The sequence below is a fragment of the Capricornis sumatraensis genome, chromosome 5 (genome assembly GCF_032405125.1).
Source record: "Capricornis sumatraensis isolate serow.1 chromosome 5, serow.2, whole genome shotgun sequence".
In the NCBI taxonomy this organism is placed as follows: Eukaryota; Metazoa; Chordata; class Mammalia; order Artiodactyla; family Bovidae; genus Capricornis; species Capricornis sumatraensis.
In genome coordinates this window covers 120,994,733-121,014,620 of record NC_091073.1, presented here as the reverse complement: position 1 = coordinate 121,014,620, position 19,888 = coordinate 120,994,733, and the positions used below count along the sequence as shown (strand labels likewise).

The 19,888-nt window shown below is 44.6% G+C and overlaps 1 protein-coding gene across 3 annotated transcripts in view; it reads right to left on the bottom strand.

Moving 5' to 3' along the window:
* The window catches only part of DPP6 (dipeptidyl peptidase like 6), a 799,813-nt gene that overhangs the window by 363,682 nt on the left and 416,243 nt on the right, over positions 1–19,888 (bottom strand). For all 3 annotated transcript variants that reach the window (XM_068972565.1, XM_068972566.1, XM_068972567.1), the window contains exon 2: positions 11,285–11,399. In XM_068972565.1, coding sequence (XP_068828666.1) covers positions 11,285–11,399 — 115 coding nt within the window. The remainder of the gene's footprint in view (positions 1–11,284; positions 11,400–19,888) is intronic.

Sequence of the window (19,888 nt, the reverse complement as noted above, 5' to 3'; positions counted from 1 at the left end):
GACCCATGTCCAAAGAGTCAGTGATGCCATCCAACCATCTCATCCTCTGTCGCTCCCTTCTCCTCCTGCTCTCCATCTTTCCCAGCATCAGGGGAAATGATAAGATCATCATCTGTGGGCTTATCACAATAAAAGCAGTTAGGACGTATAAGTTGTTCCAGATTGTAGGAGCCGTTAGAGTACAATCTGGAACTCAGTGCCTCAGACCCTCCTAACACTCGTCACATCCTGCCAGTGCTTCCAGGCCAGGCATCTGCTGTCCAGCAAACACGCCAGGCTCATTATAGTTCATGGTGACCTTCCTTCTTGGATGTCCTCCCATTAACACAAGGCATGTCTTTCAAATTCTTCATCCTCCAAAATATCTTCCACACATGCTTCCTGTCCTCAGCGCCTTCTCCCATATTCTGGATTGCCATAACAGACACTATCTGTATCGCGCATTTACATATAGCACTTGGTCTTCCTCAGCACTGATACATTAACTGTAATCAGAAACAACAGCAAGAGGAGCAAAACAGAGCCACTGATTACTCAGGTCATCCGCTGGCTGGTGGGTGTGCAGAGAATCTACAGACACAACCACAGATGCCCAAGGGCAAATGAACAACACCAGGCATGTATAAAGCACCCTATATGTCCCGTGACAGGACACCTGGTCACAGTCATTGATAATCAATGGATGATGACAAGACTGGGACATGGGGGGTGAGTTTAATGTCGGAAGGAGGACAGAGAGAAAATGCCTATAAAAAATGGGCAGGAAACAGTATTTCTACCAAAAAAACCCCAATAGGAAATAGTAAGGTATATATCACTTGTTACGAAATGAACAGAAGTTATTAAATTACTGGTGGTGTGCAATTTCCATAGGGATGATATGAGACCTCACGAAGAGATAATCCATCATCAGTTGAAAACTAGGTACAAATAGGACTTAAAATATAACATTAAAATGCATGAACACACTGAACAAAAGAACCAGGTATAAAAAATACCCATCACACGATTACATGAATAATGCGAATGTAACACATATAACATCATACACAATTATTTTATGACGTTAGAAGTTAGGCTACCTTTGGGGGGATGAATGATGAGAACGGGCATGGGGTAGCTTTGGGGATACTGGCTGCATTCTGGTACTTTTGGATTTGGGTGCAGGCTATGTAGTCCGTTCAGTTTGAAAATTCATTAAACATTAGAATATTCTATGCAAATTCATAATGTTTTTAAAACGTCTGTCCCAGAATTTTAAAAGGATAGGCTTTCATGCCAATTAGAAGGACCAGTCAGAAAATCGGAGACGCTGACAACAGCAAATGCTGGTGAGCGTGTGGAGCAACGGGAACTCTCATTCACTGCTGGCGGAGATCACCATGGAGCAAGTCCTCGGGAAGACGGCTCGGTGGCTTCCCCCAGGACTACACACTCGTCAGACTGTCCAGTGATCATGCTCCTCGGCAACTACCAAAGGAACTGAAAATTTATGTCCCACCCAGCACCTTCACGCAAATGTTCACAGCAGGTTTATTCATACCCATCAACACTTGGAAGCAATCAAGATGTTTTTCAGTGGGTAAATGGATCGAGAACCTGAGGTAAAGCCAGACAGTGGGATATTATTTAGTGCTGAAAAAGAAATAAGGCATCCCTGGTGGCACAGTGGTAAAGAATCTGTCAGCCAATGCAGGAGAACAGGTTTGATCCCTAGTCCAGGAAGATCCCCTGGAGAAGGAAATGGCAACCCACTCCAATATTGTTACCTGGAGAAACTCATGGACAGAGGTGCCTGGCAGACTACTGTCCATGGGGGCGGGGGTCTCAAAAGAGTAGGACACAACTTAGCAACTGAAAAACAGCAATAAAAAAAGAAATAAACTCTCCAACGATGACAGTTCCTCCAGGAAGGAACCTCAAGTGCACACTGCCAAGTGACAAGACGCCAATCTGAAAAGGGTACATACTGTACGATCCAGCCCTATGACATTCTGGAAAAGACAAAACTATGGAGATGGTATCTTCCGGCTGGCACAAGTGGTAAGGAACCCACTTGTCAATGCACGGGACATAAGAGATGAGGGTTCAATCCTTGGGCGGGAAGACCCCCTGGAGGAGGAAATGGCAACCCACTCCAGTATTACTGTCTGGAGCATCTCATGGACAAACGAGCCTGGTGGGCTACAGTCCATAGGGTTGCAAAGAGTCAGACGTGACTGAAGTGACTTAGCACGCACACATGGAAACAGTAAAAACAACAACAACAACAATCAGTGGTTTCCAGGCATTATAGGGGAAGGGAGAATGAACAGACAGGGCACGGAGGACTTTTAGGGCACTGAAACTACCCCATGCAATGCAGTAAAGGCGGACGCATGCAATTATAAATCTGTCCAATGCCACAGACCGTGCTCCCTGAGGGTGAACCTCACTGTCAACTACGGACTTGGACAACGACGTATCCACGCAGATTCATAAACTGCCACAAAGGCACCACCTGGGGAGGGATGTTTATGATGGGGATACCATCCATTTCTGGGAATGCAGAGGCTATCCCCTGGGTAACTCTACCTTCCTCTCAATGTTGCTGGAACCAAAAACTGCTTTTAAAAAGCCAAGTCTATTAAGAGAATCCATGGAAATTTTGTTTCAAAACTCAGACAACTAGCAGTAGCAACTATTAAGTAGAAGGATTCTCTTATATGTAATTTTAACATATAATTTTCCCACATAAACCCATCTCCTCTTATTTTGACTGTGGTGTAATTTCAGAGCACTTGATTGTTGCTGACTTACATGCTCTTAGAGCAGAATCTAATTTACGAGCTGTATGCTAATTTGCTAGATTTCTCTCCCTCTCAATAAAGCCTATTGGGTCGAATTGAACATTTTTTTAAAAAGATAAGCTGAGAGCTAGCAATGCAGTTATAGACAGTAGATATAAATCAGATAGTTATGAAAATTCCATTCTGTAACAATCATTTCTACATTTTGTTCCCACCCAAAAGATTAATGAGTCTTATATTCTGATAACCTCTGCTTTGCCTTTAAAATTTACCTTCAATAAGACTTCCAAATACCCAAGCCTTTTCGTTTTTATACCACCTAAAGGATCCTAATGTTTTCCGTCACAAACCAGTGTTCATCTTCTCTACAGTGAAAAACCATAAAAGTCAAATGTCAGGGATATTTTAATGCAAATATGATCCTGGTGGGTTTTTAAGCTCCTACAACCATAATTGTGGTACTAAAGATTATCAGAGTCCTTTTCATCAGAATACAAGAGTTATAGCTGCAAAAAAAAAAGGCATATGCTGTGTGTGACCTATCGCAGACATATATTTAATATCTGAAAATAAAAAAGGTAACTTTGAGTCTATTATTCCAAAGAGAAATTAAGAAAAGAGCACAGACTAGCAAGGGAGAAATGAATGACAGGACTGAAAAGGACACATTCTCATCTGGTTAATCCCTTTGGAACTAAGATTGCCTTAAACACTTTTAATTTGATTTTTAAAACATAAATTGTGCATAACTGGTGATAATTAGGCTGCACTACAGAACAAAGGTACTTGTCGCTCAGAAGTAAGGTATCGCCAGGACGTTCTTTGAGAGCCTGAAGCACCAAAGGCGCACTCCATCACGACCCTTCCCAAGGATACTTCCCAAGTAGGAAAGGGACCCACACGTACTCAGAAATGTTTTCGCCAAAAGACTGAATCCAAGGAGTTTGGAATGGATTTGAGGGTTAAGTAGAAAGTGGATACTGCACTCTGAGTTTCAACACACCAAAATACAAGACTGAAAAAGAGGGTGCACTTGAAAAGATAATTGTTTAAATACATGATAAGAGTTTCAAGTCAGTCTAGGAAGCAGCAGCAAGTCTGGAAGGGGTGCGCTCAAGACTGTCCATATAGGTCCAGGGTGTTATTACTACCAGGACGCTCTACTTTTCAAGCCTAAACTTCCTCCCTCACGGGGGAGAGCCACTCCTGCCCTGGCTTGTGGAGACACCAGGAAGATAGAGGGGGGTGTGCGGGCACTTGGGGGACCGTGGACAAGGTGATGGCCATGCTGTGTGTTACGTCAAAGATTCAGTAATTCACACCACAACAGGTCTTTAACCAAAAACGAAAGGGAAAGTTGCTCAGTCGTATCTGACTCTGTGACCCCATGGACCAGAGCCCACCAGGCTCCTCTGTCCATGGAATTCTCCAGGCAAGAATACTAGAGTGTGTAGCCATTCCCTTCTCCAGGGGATTCCTGATCCAGGGATTGAACTCGAGTCTCCTGCAATGTAGGCAGATTCTTTACCATCTGAGCTACTGGGGAAGCCCCCCAGCCTCACCTATAACTTCTGTTTTAGTTTTGCCTAATGACTGTTCAGTCACTCAGGCACGTCCAACTCTTTCTGACCCCATGGACTGCAGCACATCAGGCTTCCCTGTCCTTCACCATCTCCTGGAGCTTGCTCAAACTCATCTCCATCGAGTTGGTAATGCCACCTAGCTATCTCGTCCTCTGTCGTCCCCTTCTCCTGCCTTCAATCTTTCCCAACATCAGGGTTTTTTCCAATGAGTTAGTTCTTCACATCAGGTGGCCAAAGTATTGGAGCTTCAGCATCAGTCCTTCCAATGAATACTGAGGGTTGATTTTCTTTAGGATTGACTGGTTTGATCTCTTTGCAGTCCAAGGGACTCTCAAGAGTCTTCTCCAATACCAGCATGCTCAGCCTTCTTCATGGTCCAACTCTCACATCCCTACATGACTACTGTTAAAACCATAGCTTTGATTATATGGATCTTTGTTAGCAAAGTAATGTCTCTGCTTTTTAATATGCTATCTAGGTTTGTCATAGCTTTTCTTCAAAGGAACAAGCATCTTTTAATTTCATGGTTGCAGTCACTGTCTGCAGTTATTTTGGAGCCCAAGAAAATAGAGTCTCTCACTGTTTCCATTGTTTCCCCATTTATTAACCATGAAGTAATGGGACCAGGTGTCATGATCTGAGTTTTCTGAATGTTGAGTTTTAAGCCAGCTTTTTCACTCTCTTCTTTCACCTTCTTCAAGAAGCTCTTTAGTTCTTCACTTTCTGCCATAAGGGTGGTGTCATCTGCATATCTGAGGTTATTGATATTTCTCCTGGCAATCTTGATTCCAGCTTGTGCTTCATCCAGCCCGGCATTTCAGATGAAGTACTCTGCATGTAAGTTAAACAAGCAGGGTGACAATATACAGCCTTGATGTGCTCCTTTCCCAATTTTGGACCAGTCTGTTGTTCCATGTCTGGCGCTAACCGTTGCCCCTTGACCTGCATCCAGGTTTCTTAGGAGGCAGGTCAGGTGGTCTGGTATTCCCGTCTCTGTCATGGTGGGAAATTCTCCGCGTGCACTTTCTGTCTTTCTCGGTGGATCTGTGCTGTCGTGGAAAATACGTGCATCTTCTCTGCCCACAGTGCATCCAGCACTTAGCTCGATGCCCTCAGCCCCTCACAGGGATCCTTCAAGTTCCATCGATGGATAGGCATTATGAGTCCATGTGACGGTCTGCATATAGGTGAATTTGAGAAGGCTCTGGAGGATCTGACGTCCTCTTGTGTCTGGCGGAATTTTGACGCTGTAACAAAAGCCACTGCTGCATCAAGGGAGAGTGACGCAGAACGCCAGTGATGGGAGGCACTCGCTATTGAACCAGCCCATCCGACCATCCTAAACCTAGGACACACAGCCGTCCAGCAGCACAGCCCAGATAAACACTACCTATGGAAGTCCAACAGAACCAAAGGGTCAGGCAGGCTCAGCCACAGTTTTATTTCAACAGACGGATAAAAGAAATCCCACTCAAAGCCTTTCCTGGAACTCAGGGATTCACTAGAGCCTCACCTTCATGGTGGTTGCCCCTGGTAACTGGCGGTCAGCATTCAAACAGAGAACAGAGTGGTGTGATCTGTGCTCTTATTTACTGCAGAAGAGACGCTGCTGTGACGGTTCCAGCTGCACAAGAACTGAATGTAAAAAGCTTTCAGGATTAGCAGCTGCATTTGAGAGAAGAGAGACTGAGGCATGGCTCACTGTACAGCTGGGAAGACCCAGGGACGGCTCTCTGCCTGATGCTGAGTGGGGCATCTGGAAGGGAATGTCCCGGGACTGACTTCATGTCCCAGGCATGAAGTTGTTCAGTCTCAGACATTTCCCACCCAGCCTGGTTGCCCTGGACCGCAGACATGAGGGGAGCCTCCAGCAGCCCTCCCGTCTCCCTTTGAAGTGATGGAGGTGTGAGCCCTCGGATCCTGGGAGACAGGAATGCTCACGCACCTTGGGGAGGAGGGGGATGGCAGTAACTGCAAACTGCCCAAACCGTCGCTGCTCCCTAATCCCCAAAGTGAGTGATGGGCAATCACATCCTCAGAGTGGCAGTGGCCGTTGTATACACTACACTTGTGCTCAAAGAAAAGCAAAGGTAGGAACATGCTTCACGATTTCTGAAGGAGATCTCACTTCCTTTCTATTAATTAAAAATAGTTGCCAAAGTCACCAACGTTTATGAATTAATTTTTAATTAATATAAAATATCAGCAAAATTATAAAATAGAAGAGTCTAGAAAGTGAAAGTGAAGTCTCTCGGTCATGTCCGACTCTTTGTGACCCCATGGACTGTAGCCTACCAGGCTTCTCCGTCCATGGGATTCTCCAGGCAAGAGTACTGGAGTGGGGTGCTATTTCCTTCTCCAGAGAAGAGTATATGTCTCTCCCAATTCCCTTCGCCAGTCCCTCTCAGATCTACGTGTCTAAATTCCAACAGCTGCATGGAAGTTTTCCTGTCCAGTCAGATGCTCTGTTTTGAATCGTGAGTCCAAGTGACCCAGGAACTCTGATCTCATCATAAACCTAAAACTCACAGAGCAAGCTACAATTATTGGAATGTCTCTATGGACATCTGTCCCTGGAGAAGGAAATGGCAACCCACCCCAGTATTGTTGCCTGGAAAATCCCACAGACAGAGAGGCCTGGTGAGATACAATCCATGGGGTTCCAAAGAGTCGGGCAGAACAATTTTGACTTTCACCACTTCACCTTATTCAAAGAGGCTATGTACTTTTACATTCCTACTAGTACTGTATGAGGTTCTAATTTTTCCACATCCTCACCGATATTTGCTATTTCCTATAAAAATATATACATTTTGGGGGGATTTGAATTGAAGGGTATTATGCTAAGTGAGGAGAAGGCAATGGCACCCCACTCCAGCACTCTTGCCTGGAAAATCCCATGGGCAGAGGAGCCTGGTGGGCTGCAGTCCAGGGGGTCGCTAAGAGTCAGGCACGACTGAGCGACTTCACTTTCGCTTTTCACTTTCATGCACTGGAGAAGGAAATGGCACCCCACTCCAGTGTTCTTGCCTGGAGAATCCCAGGGACGGGGGAGCCTGGTGGGCTGCTGTCTGTGGGGTCGCACAGAGTCGGACACGACTGACGCGACTCAGCAGCAGCAGCAGCAGCATGCTAAGTGAATAAGTCAGACAGAGAAAGACAAACACTGTACGATCTCACTTACACGTGGAATCTAAAAAGAACAGCAAACTAGTGAACATAACCAAAAAGCATTAGACTCAGAGATGAAAGAAACCAGCGGCTACCAGTGGGGAGAGGGAGGGGAGGGCAATACACGGGCAGGGCTGGGGCGCACACGGGTGAGTGCACCGCAGGTTACAAGGGCTGACTGTTTACTGGGCGGAATATACCCAGTATTTTGCAATAACTGTAAATGGACTGCAACCTTTAAAAATAGTGCCAAAAATACATATAAAATTATATATGTATATCTCTCCGCCCTGCTGAGTATGGAGTGGTACCTTACTATGTTTTCCTTTGCATTTCCCTGATGATTAATGATACAGAGCATGTTTTCTTAGTCTTACTGGCCATTTGTATTTCTTTGGAGAGATGTTGTTCAAATTCTTTACTCATTTAAAAATGAACTGTTTGTCGCATGATTTAAGCTGTAAGAACTCTTTGTATACTCTGAATACTAAATGTTTATTGAATATATGATTTGCAAATATATTCTCCCATCCTGGGGGTTCTCTTTTCACCTTCTCCATAGTGATCCTTGAAACACAAAATATGTTTATGTTGATGGAAGTGTTATCTATTGTTTCCTTTGGTTGCTTGTGCTTTTGGCGTTATATCTGACAAACAGTTTCCTAACAGACTGGTTCCAAATAGGGAAGGGAGTACATCAGGGCTGTATATTGTCACCCTGCTTATTTAACTTATACGCAGAGGACATCATGAGAAACGTTGGGCTGGAAGAAGCACAAGCTGGAATCAAGATTGCCGGGAGAAATATCAATCACCTCAGATGTGCAGATGACACCAGCCTTATGGCAGAAAGTGAAGAAGAACTAAAGAGCCTTTTGATGAGAGTGAAAGAGGAGAGTGAAAAAGTTGGCTTAAAGCTCAACATTCAGAAAATGAAGATCATGGCATCTGGTCCCATCACTTCATGGCAAATAGATGGAGAAACAGTGGAAACAGTGACTGACTTTACTTTTTGGGGCTCCAAAATCACTGTAGATGGTGATTGCAGCCATGAAATTAAAAGACACTTACTCCTTGGAAGGAAAGTTATGAAAAGCAGGGACATTACTTTGCCAACAAAGGTCAGTCTAGTCAAGGCTGTGGTTTTTCCAGTGGTCATGTATGGATGTGAGAGTTGGACTGTGAAGAAAGCTGAGTGCCGAAGAATTGATGCTTTTGAACTGTGGTGCTGGAGAAGACTCTTGAGAGTCCCCTGGGCTGCAGGGAGATCCAACCAGTCCATCCTAAAGGAAATCAACCCTGAATGTTTATTGGAAGGACTGAAGCTGAAGCTCCAATACTTCAGCCACCTGATGCGAAGAGCTGACTCACTGGAAAAGAACCTGATGCTGGGAAAGATTGAGGGCGGGAGGAGAAGGGGACGACAGAGGATGAGATGGTTGGATGGCATTGCTGACTCAATGGACATGGGTTTGAGGAAGCTCTGGGAGATGGTGAATGAGTCCATGGGGTCGCAAAGAAGTCAGACGTGACTGAGTGACTGAACAACAGATACTATCACAATACTTTTACTGTAGTTTCAGGGTAAATTTTAATATCATAGATGTAAGTCCTTTAGCTGTTCTTTCTCAAGATTGTTTGGCTGGTCTGAGAGCCTTGCATTTTCCTATGAAGTTTAGAATTGGCCTGTCAAGTTCTGCAATGACACCAGGTGGGCTTTGGCATGGAGCAGGTTGAATCTACGGATGATTCTGGGAACTGCTGCGTGTTAACAGTGGCTCACCCTCTAACCCATGAGACGGGATATCTTTCCATTTGCTAAGATCTTTAATTCCTTTCAATTACGTTTCATGGTTTTCAGTGCACAAGTCTTACATTTTTATTGTTAAATTGATTCCTAAATGTCTTATTTCCTTAGAAACTAATGTAAGTGGAATCATTTCCAAACTTCATTTTGAACTGCCCATTGCTAGTGTACAGAATTATAAATAATTTTTGTATAATTTTGCATCTTCCAGTGTTGGTGAACTCATTTATTAGTTACACTTTTGTGTGTTTGTGGACTCTAGGATTTCTATACACAAGTTCATGCCATCTATGAATAGAGACAGTTTTACTTCTTTCTAACCTGGATGTCTTTTCTTCCCCTTGTCAAGGATAAGCTGATATTCAGCAGGATCACTGCTAACCATTTCAGTGTGAAGTATGATATGAGCTGTGGGTTTTTTATAGATGCTCTTTTTCAGGTTGGGAAAGTTTCTCTCTACTCTTCGTTCGTTCAGTGTTTTATAGAGAGGGGATTTTGAACTTTGTCAAATGCTTATTCTGTGCCTATTGAGATGATCATATTGTTTTTTTTTGTCTTTATTCTACAAATCTGAGTGCACTACCCTGATTTTTCATATGTTAAACCAAATTTTATTTCCTGGGATAAGTCCCATTTGGTCATGGTATATAATACTTTTTTGGTTTGGTAATTTGGTTCACTTTGTTAGTATTTTGTTATGCTTTTTGCATCTATGTTCAGCAGAGACGTTGGTCTGTAGCTTTCTCGTGGTATCTTTATTGAGTCTTGGTTCCAGGGTATTTGCTGTTGTTCAGTTGGTCAGTTGTGTCTGACTCTTTCTGACCCCATGGACTGCAGCACACCAGGCTTCCCTGTCCTTGACAATCTCCTAGAGCTTGCTCAAACTTAGTCAGTAAGGAAATAGCAACCCACTCCAGTATTCTTGCCTGGAAAATCTCATGGATAGGGGAGCTTGGCGTGATCTGGGGTTACAAAAAGCTGGACATGACTGAGTGACTAAACAATAACAGCAACAATAAATTAGAGCTACACATACCTGAAAATTTGCCTGCAATTTTTGTACCTGTCAAAAAATGCATTTTTTCCATCATAAAGTCTCATACCTGTATAGTCTGTTTATCGAGGACTGGAACACCTTTTTGTCCACAGAAGTTGACACTTAATATAACAAAGGAGAATGGACAGTCATGCACAGTTTATATACGGCGATAATGCTTTCCTATCATGACCCCAGACGTTTATTTTATGGGCGAAGGCTTTTTTCTGTCCTAACCTCACCACTCTCCTGCTACTAAATTCTCACCTCTCCATGGAAGTCCAGCTTCACACATGACTTTCTCCGTGAACTTTCTCATGAAGGGTTTTATCTCTTTCTTCTCAACTTCTATACAGCTTATATTTGAAACTTTCAATAATCCATGCCTATATATGTTTTTTTTTTTCTGTAGACTTTTGCTGACAATTTTTGTGAGTTTTTCTTCCCTGAGAGATTTCTGATTCTATTTCATGCTTCCTTTATTTCATCAGTAGTATCTAATAAGTAGTTTATCCTTAGCTCACACTTAGTATATGTTGTTTTAATAATGTTAATTCATCCCTGATAGAATACCCAAGAATACCATGAGACATATAAAATCATTACATTTTATAAGGGCAAAGTCTTTATTTAAGCTGATCAAGTATAAACAAATATTTGTGAATTTTAATACCTGCCAAGAATTTACCCTAGTCAGGAATTGTCTGACAAATTCATAGCATGTACAATGGATCTTTTTCATTGAATGCATATTAGATCATTTTACCAAATGGCACAATGAGAATTAGAATCGAGGGAACATACATTACACAGTAGGCTGTTAGAAAAAAATTGCCGAGTAAAATCGTGCCCTCTCTCCCTTACAGCAACTTGCTTTTCCAGGAATAAACGTAAGTACCTGGCGTCAGCAGAATCACCGAGGTGACGATCAAGGAGCAGATGGCCAGGATGACGAGCAGCGCGATGGCTATCCCTTTCCAGTTTCTCTGTGGAGGGTTACTCCCCACGAGCTCCTGAAACGACAGCATGGAAGAGAAAATCTGTGAGCCAAATGAGGAACTAAAATAACCAAGGAACCACACTTCAGTCAAGTCAAGATCTCGGGCGTAGGCTTCCACGGTGGCTTGGTGGTAAAGAATCTGCCTGCCAAGGCAGGAGACGCAAGAGACGTGGGTTCGGTCCCTGCTCTGGGAAGATCCCACATGCCTCGGAGCAACTAAGCCCCGGACCACAACTACTGGGCCTGCGCTCCAGGGCCCAGGAGCCACGACTACCTAGCCCACGCACCGCAACTCCTGCCCTCTCACTCCCCAGAGTCCATCCTCTGCAACAGGGGAAGCCGCCGGTGCCAAACGCGTGCACTGAAACTGGGGCGCGGTCCTCACTCTCTGCAACTAGAGAAAGGCCCGCGCAGCAAGGAGGACCCAACATGGCAAAAATAAATAAAGAGCTCCGGGGTATTCTCATCCCGGAAGCGGAGATCAGTTCCTTTCTCTTCCTTCTGCCTCAGGGTCCAAAGGACCCAGGCTCCCTTCCCCCATCTTATGGCAAAGCTTTATCTCAAGAAGAAGGTGATATTACGTTATGTTTACAGCCTTTTCTGTAACTTAATGCTTTTCCACCCAATAGACTTGGTTCCACATTACGGGGTGACTGACTATGGAGTTTCTCATTGCAGTCAACCTATTAAATGCCATCAAATCAAACCCAGGTATGATAGAATTTCTAGCCTCAACCTCTCTCATCTTTGTCTTCATTGACACCCACACTGTGAACTTCTATTTCAGCTATGAAACTCAAACGTTTATTTAGCACATACTAAATGCCAATGTTAATCAGTGTCTGCCTACTTCTCATCATCTTGTACCTTCTTCCACCTACAGCTCCTCAAATAAAGCTTCAAGGTTTCCCAGGTCTCACTTCACTAGGTAACCCATCTATCCCTTTTCTAGGTTCTTAGTCCCCTCCACAGAGCTGTATTTGTATTATAGCAGGTACTGAGGGTGAGAGGAGGGATCTGGAGACACAATTAAGGATAATAAAGATTTACTAAATCTAGGAAATTAATCCAGCATGTTGGCTCCTGAGACCAAACTTGCAGTTTCAAATCAGGATGATTATATAACTTACAGTCCAAACTAGGATCCTTGGGGAGACAAAGGGGGTGATATTAATAAACAATAACAAATACAATAGTTACATACCAATAATAATTATTATTAATTATGCAAGAGCGACAGGAACTCTCCAGGGCAAATTTAAGCATAAGGCTACACCGCAAATGAACTACTCACTACTGTCTGTACATAGATCACAAAATATTCTCTCCTGTAGTACCCATGACTGCAGCTCATATTAACTGCAAGTCAAAATGCAACAGAATGGAGATAGTGTCAAAAAGTAGGCAATGTGAGGCATAGATACACCTTTATCCCAGGCTGAAAGTTCATTAGAATGTATCAAATGGCTGCAAATCGAAATGAAGACAATATTAACCACGGGACAGCAAATAATTAACATCTGACATGCAAATATTTAATACTGGCTATCCAGGCTACAGAATTAGGAAAAAAATTGACTCGAGCTAATTAACACTGGCCACCCAGGTTGGAGGACCATCATAACCTGAGCAGGAAAGAGTGCTACAGTTTTAGAAATTTTGACCAGCATTCTTATGTGCCATCGAGAACTTAACTTGCCTATTAAAGAGTGATTTTCAGCATTTAAAAATAAGACTAAACATAAGCATGAAATTATGACAAAATGTATACTGAGCCAATCTCCTTTCCTATTGGATAGAGCTTTCTGTGCAAGGAAATCACTGACCAATGACAAGAAGTGATCAGATCTCACTGATTGAGCAGCTTTTCATTTCATCTGAGTTTACAGAGGAAACAAGCCCTTCTCACTAAGAATGAGAAGAGCGTATGTTTTGCAGTAGCACACTCCTTACGCTATCAGATGTGCAAGATCACTCACAGACCCAAAGCAGACATTTCTCAAGTACTGTTCAGATTAAATTCAGAGTCGACATCCAAAATTTGAACAATTTCATACTCCAGATCAATCTTTCTCAAGACAGAGAATAAGTAAATTAGTGGTATGGTCTTCATCAGCTCAAACAATGGATATCTTTAAAATTTTGTTTCTAATAAGAATAATCTCAGATTTGAAATTTTGTTTTAAACACATTTATTAACTTCTATGCAGAGTACATCATAAGAAATGCTGGGCTGGAAGAAGCACAAGCTGGAATCAACATTGCCAGGAGAAATATCAATAACCTCAGATATGCAGATGACACCACGCTTATGGCAGAAAGTGAAAAGGAACTAAAAAGCCTCTGGATGAAAGTGAAAGAGGAGAGTGAGAAAGTTGGCTTAAAGCTCAGCATTCAGAAAATGAAGATCATGGCATCTGGTCCCATCACTTCATGGGAACTAGATGGGGAAACAGTGGAAACAGGGTCAGACTTTATTTTGGGGGGCTCCAAAATCACTGCAGGTGGTGATTGCAGCCATGAAATTAAAAGACACTTACTCCTTGGAAGGAAAGTTATGACCAACCTAGATAGCATATTCAAAAGCAGAGACATTACTTTGCTGACTAAGGTCCGTCTAGTCAAGGCTATGGTTTTTCCAGTGATCACGTATGGATGTGAGAGTTGGACTCTGAAGAAAGCTGAGCACCGAAGAATTGATGCTTTTGAATTGTGGTGTTGGAGAAGACTCTTGAGAGTTCCATGGACTTCAAGGAAATCCAGCCAGTCCATTCTAAAGGAGATCAGCCCTGGGATTTCTTTGGAATGAATGATGCTGAAGCTGAAACTCCAGTACTTTGGCCACCTCATGCGAAGAGTTGACTCATTGGAAAAGACTCTGATGCTGGGAAGGATTGGGGGCAGGAGGAGAAGGGGATGACTGAGGATGAGATGGCTGGATGGCATCACCGACTCGATGGACGTGAGTCTGAGTGAACTCCGGGAGTTGGTAATGGACAGGGAGGCCTGGCGTGCTGCGATTCATGGGGTTGCAAAGAGTTGGACATGATTGAGCAACTGAACTGAACTGATTAATATTAGATGCCCTTGTAGAAGTTTATATGAAAAAGACAACTAAAATAGTGTACAGAGACTTAAAAAAAACAACTAAGACTTTTAGTTTGCATCAATTTTTTTTGCATCAATTTCTTGAGTGGCCAGGAGCATAAGTAATTTACTTGCAAAAATGCAATTGAATGAACATTGCAGCAATGTTCCAGTAGACCTTTCCCTGGCCCAAGTACAGTCACAGAATGGTGTCCAAATCTGGGCTGAATATCGTTAGAGATAATGATGGACAGAGTATGCCCATAAAGAGGATATGAAAGATAGAGACACTGCAAAACGTCATATGAAGCAAGGCTAACGGAAGAGTTCAACCTCAAAAATCAAATAGTTAGAGTCTCTATTTGAGGTATCACATGCAAGAGAGAGAAGACTTCTGCAGAGCTGTAGAAGGCAGAGTTGCAATCAAAAGGAAATTTCATGAAGACAAAATTATGTAAAACAAACAAACAAGACTTCAGAATTTCTAACCATTTGCATTGCTCATGACAGAGCGGGCTGTTTCACCAGAAAGTGAGGAAGGTGGATGAACAGCTCGCAAGGCTGCAGGAGGGCCAGTCCAGGAAAGGAGGTGGAGAGGAGAGATCTTGAAAACGTCAAACACAGGGCACCTTCTACGGTCACACAGGGCACCGTCTATGGTCACACAGGGCATGGGAAAGAAAGATGCTGAGACGGCTCGGCAAGTGGGAAAATGAATGAGCGTCAGGACAGTTCAGAAAGAGGACAAAGGCTCTGTTCCTTCATGCTCACTGGGCTAAGAAAAGATTTTGCAGAGAAAACCAATTCAGTATATATTATTAGATGGAAGAATGCACAATAATATAACCAAACAGGTGTTGATAGCAGAGTCTGCTTAGGTGATTCTGGATCATTGACGCCATTTCTTAAGTACAGATGCATTACACTGTCTTTCAGGCAACACTCTTACATTTAAAAAGCAGTGTCATTTCACCCTCAGAAAAGCAGATCGTCCTTACTAAATTCCGAATTTTATTTTCAAAAGTAACTTTTTAAACTACACAAGCAATATCGCTACAATAACCATAGGAAACAAAGAGGAAAAACACACGAACAACCTCGGCAGCCCCAAAAGAGCTCAAGGTTCCATATTCCCGTCTTCCTCTCCAGGGCTGATGTGTGTGCATATTCAGCTCTTACATGGGTATTTAACAATAACCAGAACATAGATCTGGTTTTTGAGTTAGAATGCAGAGTAACCGTGAACATCCAACCTGAGCATCTGATTTGGCATCCCAAATTCAGACTTCCTCATCTTAAGTTGTATAGGAATTGAATTATCAAAAATTTGAGCAAAATTGTTCCCATTTCTCAAGAAGGGCAACTTTCCCCTGCAATGTTGAGCTTCGGTAGTGCATTTCTCAACATCATTACGTATTTTTTGCCTAGAATGATGAGAATGAGGCTGTGATATATTCCCTGTTCTGTTTGGTACCACATGCATACCGTGGAGATCCAATAAAATTTAATTTACAATTAAACACTGGCCTGAGAAGGTGAACAAGTCCCTCATCCATCCATCCATCCATCCATCCAATATTTATCCAAGGCTTACTCTGCCAAGCCCTGTTCTGTGAACTTGTTATGCATTGTTAGCAACTCGACAAGTCCAACAGCTTTCATTTTTTCCATATTCCTTTCTTGTATCTTAGTGTAGGGATGGGGGCAAACAATAAACAGACAAACCCACCAAGAAAGCTGCCTCCCCTCTGTCTTCACCCGCAAACGTGGAGGAAAGGCCACGTGAGGACAGAGAGAAGTCGGCTGGCTGCAACCCAAGGAGACGGCCCTCACCAGACCCAGCAGCTGGTACCCTGACCCTGGACTTCGGTCCCTGGAACCGTGAGAGAGAAATCTGTGTTTAAGCCACCTGGTCTGTGGCGGTGTGTTATAGCTGCTCCAGACAGAGTAAGACACGGGCTGACACATGAAGGCAAGCAATTCAGGGAGAGGAAGAGGCAGTGTGCGCTCTGGAGTGGAGGGCGGCAGAGAGAGACAGTGGCCTGGGGGCCACGGGGATGAGGGTGGGGTGACCACGCTGAGCAAGGAGGGTGGGCGTGGGCAGCCAGGAGAGCAGGGTCTGGAGGCCACAGCATGGGTTTTGGCGTTTCCTCTAAGGGCAGGACATGTGAGCACCGCAGGGCATGAACCAGACTCCCACAAGAAGACCCCCAGGGGAGCTGCTACACGGAGGGCAAAGAACAAGGAAAGAAGGGTGTGCCCAGAAGGGACCCACTAGGAGGCGCGATGGAGGTTTGTCCCAGGGGGCAGTGGCGCAGGTTGTGAGAAGGGGTTAACCCTGGGCACATGATAGAAAATGCCAGTCAACAGCGCTATTCGGAGCAGAGGATACGTGACGGGGACACATTTATACGCCCCTCCTCCACTTGGACCCCCCTCTGAGGAGCCTCATCTGCAGGCTGCAAGCCACTTAAGGAAGTTATCCTGATGCTCATGATCACGACGCCTGGTATGAAACCCAGGACACCACAGCGCCCGGGGACTGTGGGCAGAACGGATGAGTGAATCTACAGATGCCTTTATAAGAAGGAGCTTTGGCATTTGCCTGCACATCTGTCAGAGATGCGACTGTTGACTGATGCAGAAAGTAAAGCGTTAATATAAGTCTGATTGCATGAACTATGCCATAAATAGCAATCGGTCCTAAAAGCCTAATGCAAACTGACATCTAAGGCTGCCAATTCCCTCGTACCTAGTGATGTAACTGTTGCTCATACTTATTTTTAGCTCAGACAGAAAGAAAACAAAGAACTAAAACCAAACAACCTTTTCCTGGGTCATTTGGTTGTTTTAAATATAAAATTCATCTTCCCAGAGTGCTATTATCTTAGCAGTTCCTAATCAGAGCTTGATATTTTCTTTGCCAAGGTCACAACATTAGTTACAGACCCCACGATGTCCTGTGAACTGATTCAGAAAAGACTCCATTGGATGCTGACTCCCCTGCAGGGACCCCTGTGCCCTTACAGCAGGTCTGCTAGAGAGGCCCTCTGCTCTCTCTGCAAAAATCTGACATCTCTTTATTTTACTTTTTTGACCGTGCTGAACAGCATGTGGAATCTTAGAGACCTGACCCGGGACTGAAGCTGTGTCCTCTGCTTTGAGAGAGCAGAGTCTTAAACCACTCGACAGCCGGGGAAGTCCCAGTCTGCAGCATCTTATCTTGTCCTGAGCTCCATGTACCTTCATCACACCTCTGCCTTCTGATGGGGAGTAGAGAATCAAATGAAAACTCAGGGGTGATTATTTAAACAAGAGACACCAAGACTGCAAAGGTGGAGAAAAGAAAGGAAGGGCGGGGATGAGGAATCTAGAGTGCGGCTGTCAGAGGATAAATGCACACGTGTCTGAAAGCCTGTTAACGTCTGTAGACGCTACAGAAACCGGAATCAGCGTTGTGTTACTATTGACTGTGATCCAAACGATGTCTGGGCAACACCTGACACGCGATATGGGGAAACTCAAAAGCACACCAAACTTCCTGTCCTGGATAAAGAAGGTAAAGGGCGCAGAGACCACATTTCCTTCATCCACTCTCTTCACATCAGAAGCTCCAATGAGGGGAAATGAGCACTTGAACTTCTGTTGGGTCCCCGGAGTAGGGCGGTGTAGGTTGCAGCTGAGAGACTCCACCACAGTGATGTAGAAATAACCACCTCGCCTCAAGTACTGTGTGCGCTGTGGCTAAAGGGACACAGGGACAGCCAGCAGGAGTGAGACTGGAAAGACTTCCCCAGTGGCCCAGAGGTTAAGACTTCACCTTCCCATGCAGGGGGGCGTGGGTTCAATCCCTGGTCAGGGACTAAGATCCCACACGCCTGCCAGCCAGAAAACGAGAACATGAAACAGAAGCAATCCAGTAACAAAACTCAATAAAGACTTTAGAAATGGGAAGAAAAAAAAATGGTGCACATTAAAAAAATATTTAAAAAACAAGAGATGAGGCTGGAGGCTGACTTCTGCAGGACACTAGGGGTTGTCCTAAAGAAGCTCCCCATCCGGGGGGACGAGAGCACAGGAAACTTCAAGTCAGGAGCGACGGGGGTGGTGGGAGGAGGGCAGGGGCCACAGCGACAGCTGAGGTCCAGGCCTTGCCGGCTGCGACGGGGACAGCTGGCCATTGCGTGTTTTATTTCCCTTTGCTGAAGGCAGAGAGGTCAACCAGATGGCCCACTCACCAGGGAAGAAGGAAGTGAATTCAATTATTTTTCTCAGAATAATCCATCTTTGAGCTAATCAATTTCATCTTCTATCATCAAGCAGCTTTCCGAAGAAAACTAAGGCTAGGAGACTGGTTCTGGCTCTCAAAATGGAAATCAAAGCTGGGACATCACTAGACCCAGGTTTAGGTCACTGATAGTTTAAATGTCCCCAGAGGACAGATGGGAATGGCAGCCCCATGGAGACCAGGCATCCTTCACAAGGGGGACTCTCCACTCCCTGGAACACCCCCTCCCATGATAGAGCGCCTGAGTCCTCTGAGTACTCTGGGCATTCTTGCTAGCTGTGAGTGTGAGGGATGGCTGAGTGCTGTGACCTTGAGACACTGATTAACGCTGATGCCACTAGTGACTCTCAACTGATTACAGGGCTGGGGGGCGGCTGGCAGCCACTCCTGAAAGACAGAAACATCCATTGATGTGTGAGCAGTGGGCAGGGCTCGTGTTGGAGGGCAGAGTCCACCCTTCAAAAGGCTTCTGCTGACTTCACTAATTTGAGGTTACATTTGGTTGACGGGCCCTTCTTCCTAGGACTGATGGTTCCTTATGAATCGTCATCATCTTAGTGATAGAGAGGAGCTGTCATGCCCCGAGTATCTGACCCACAGTCAGGTGGCCCTCCTTCCCCTGGATGCTCTCTCTTCACCGTCTTTCTCTAGACTACACGGACACCCCAATCCTTAGGCTGTTCTGAGTCCTCCACCACGTTCTTTGCCAGCCTTACTGACTGAGCTGGGATCCACTCTCCTTTCCTCCTATGAACTTGGAAATTCGGAAGTTGACTATTTGACTTAACATGGCTTTAACCTAACATTGCTGTCTGAGGGCACAGCCCTCTAAAATCAAACCCACCACTGTTAGGAGCAGCTGCCATCTTCGCCTGGGCTTCCCTGGCGGCTCAGTGGGTAAAGAATCCACCTGCAATGCGGGAGACCTGGGCTTGATCCCCGGGCTGGGAAGATCCCCTGGAGGAGAGCATGGCAACGCACTCCAGTATTCTTGCCTGGAGAATCCCATGGACAGAGGAGCCTGGCAGGCTATAGTCTGTGGGGTCGCAAAGAGTCAGACACGACTGAGTGACGAAGCGTGCATGCACGGACCTGGTACCTGCGGCTCAGCAGCACTGTTTGCAGAG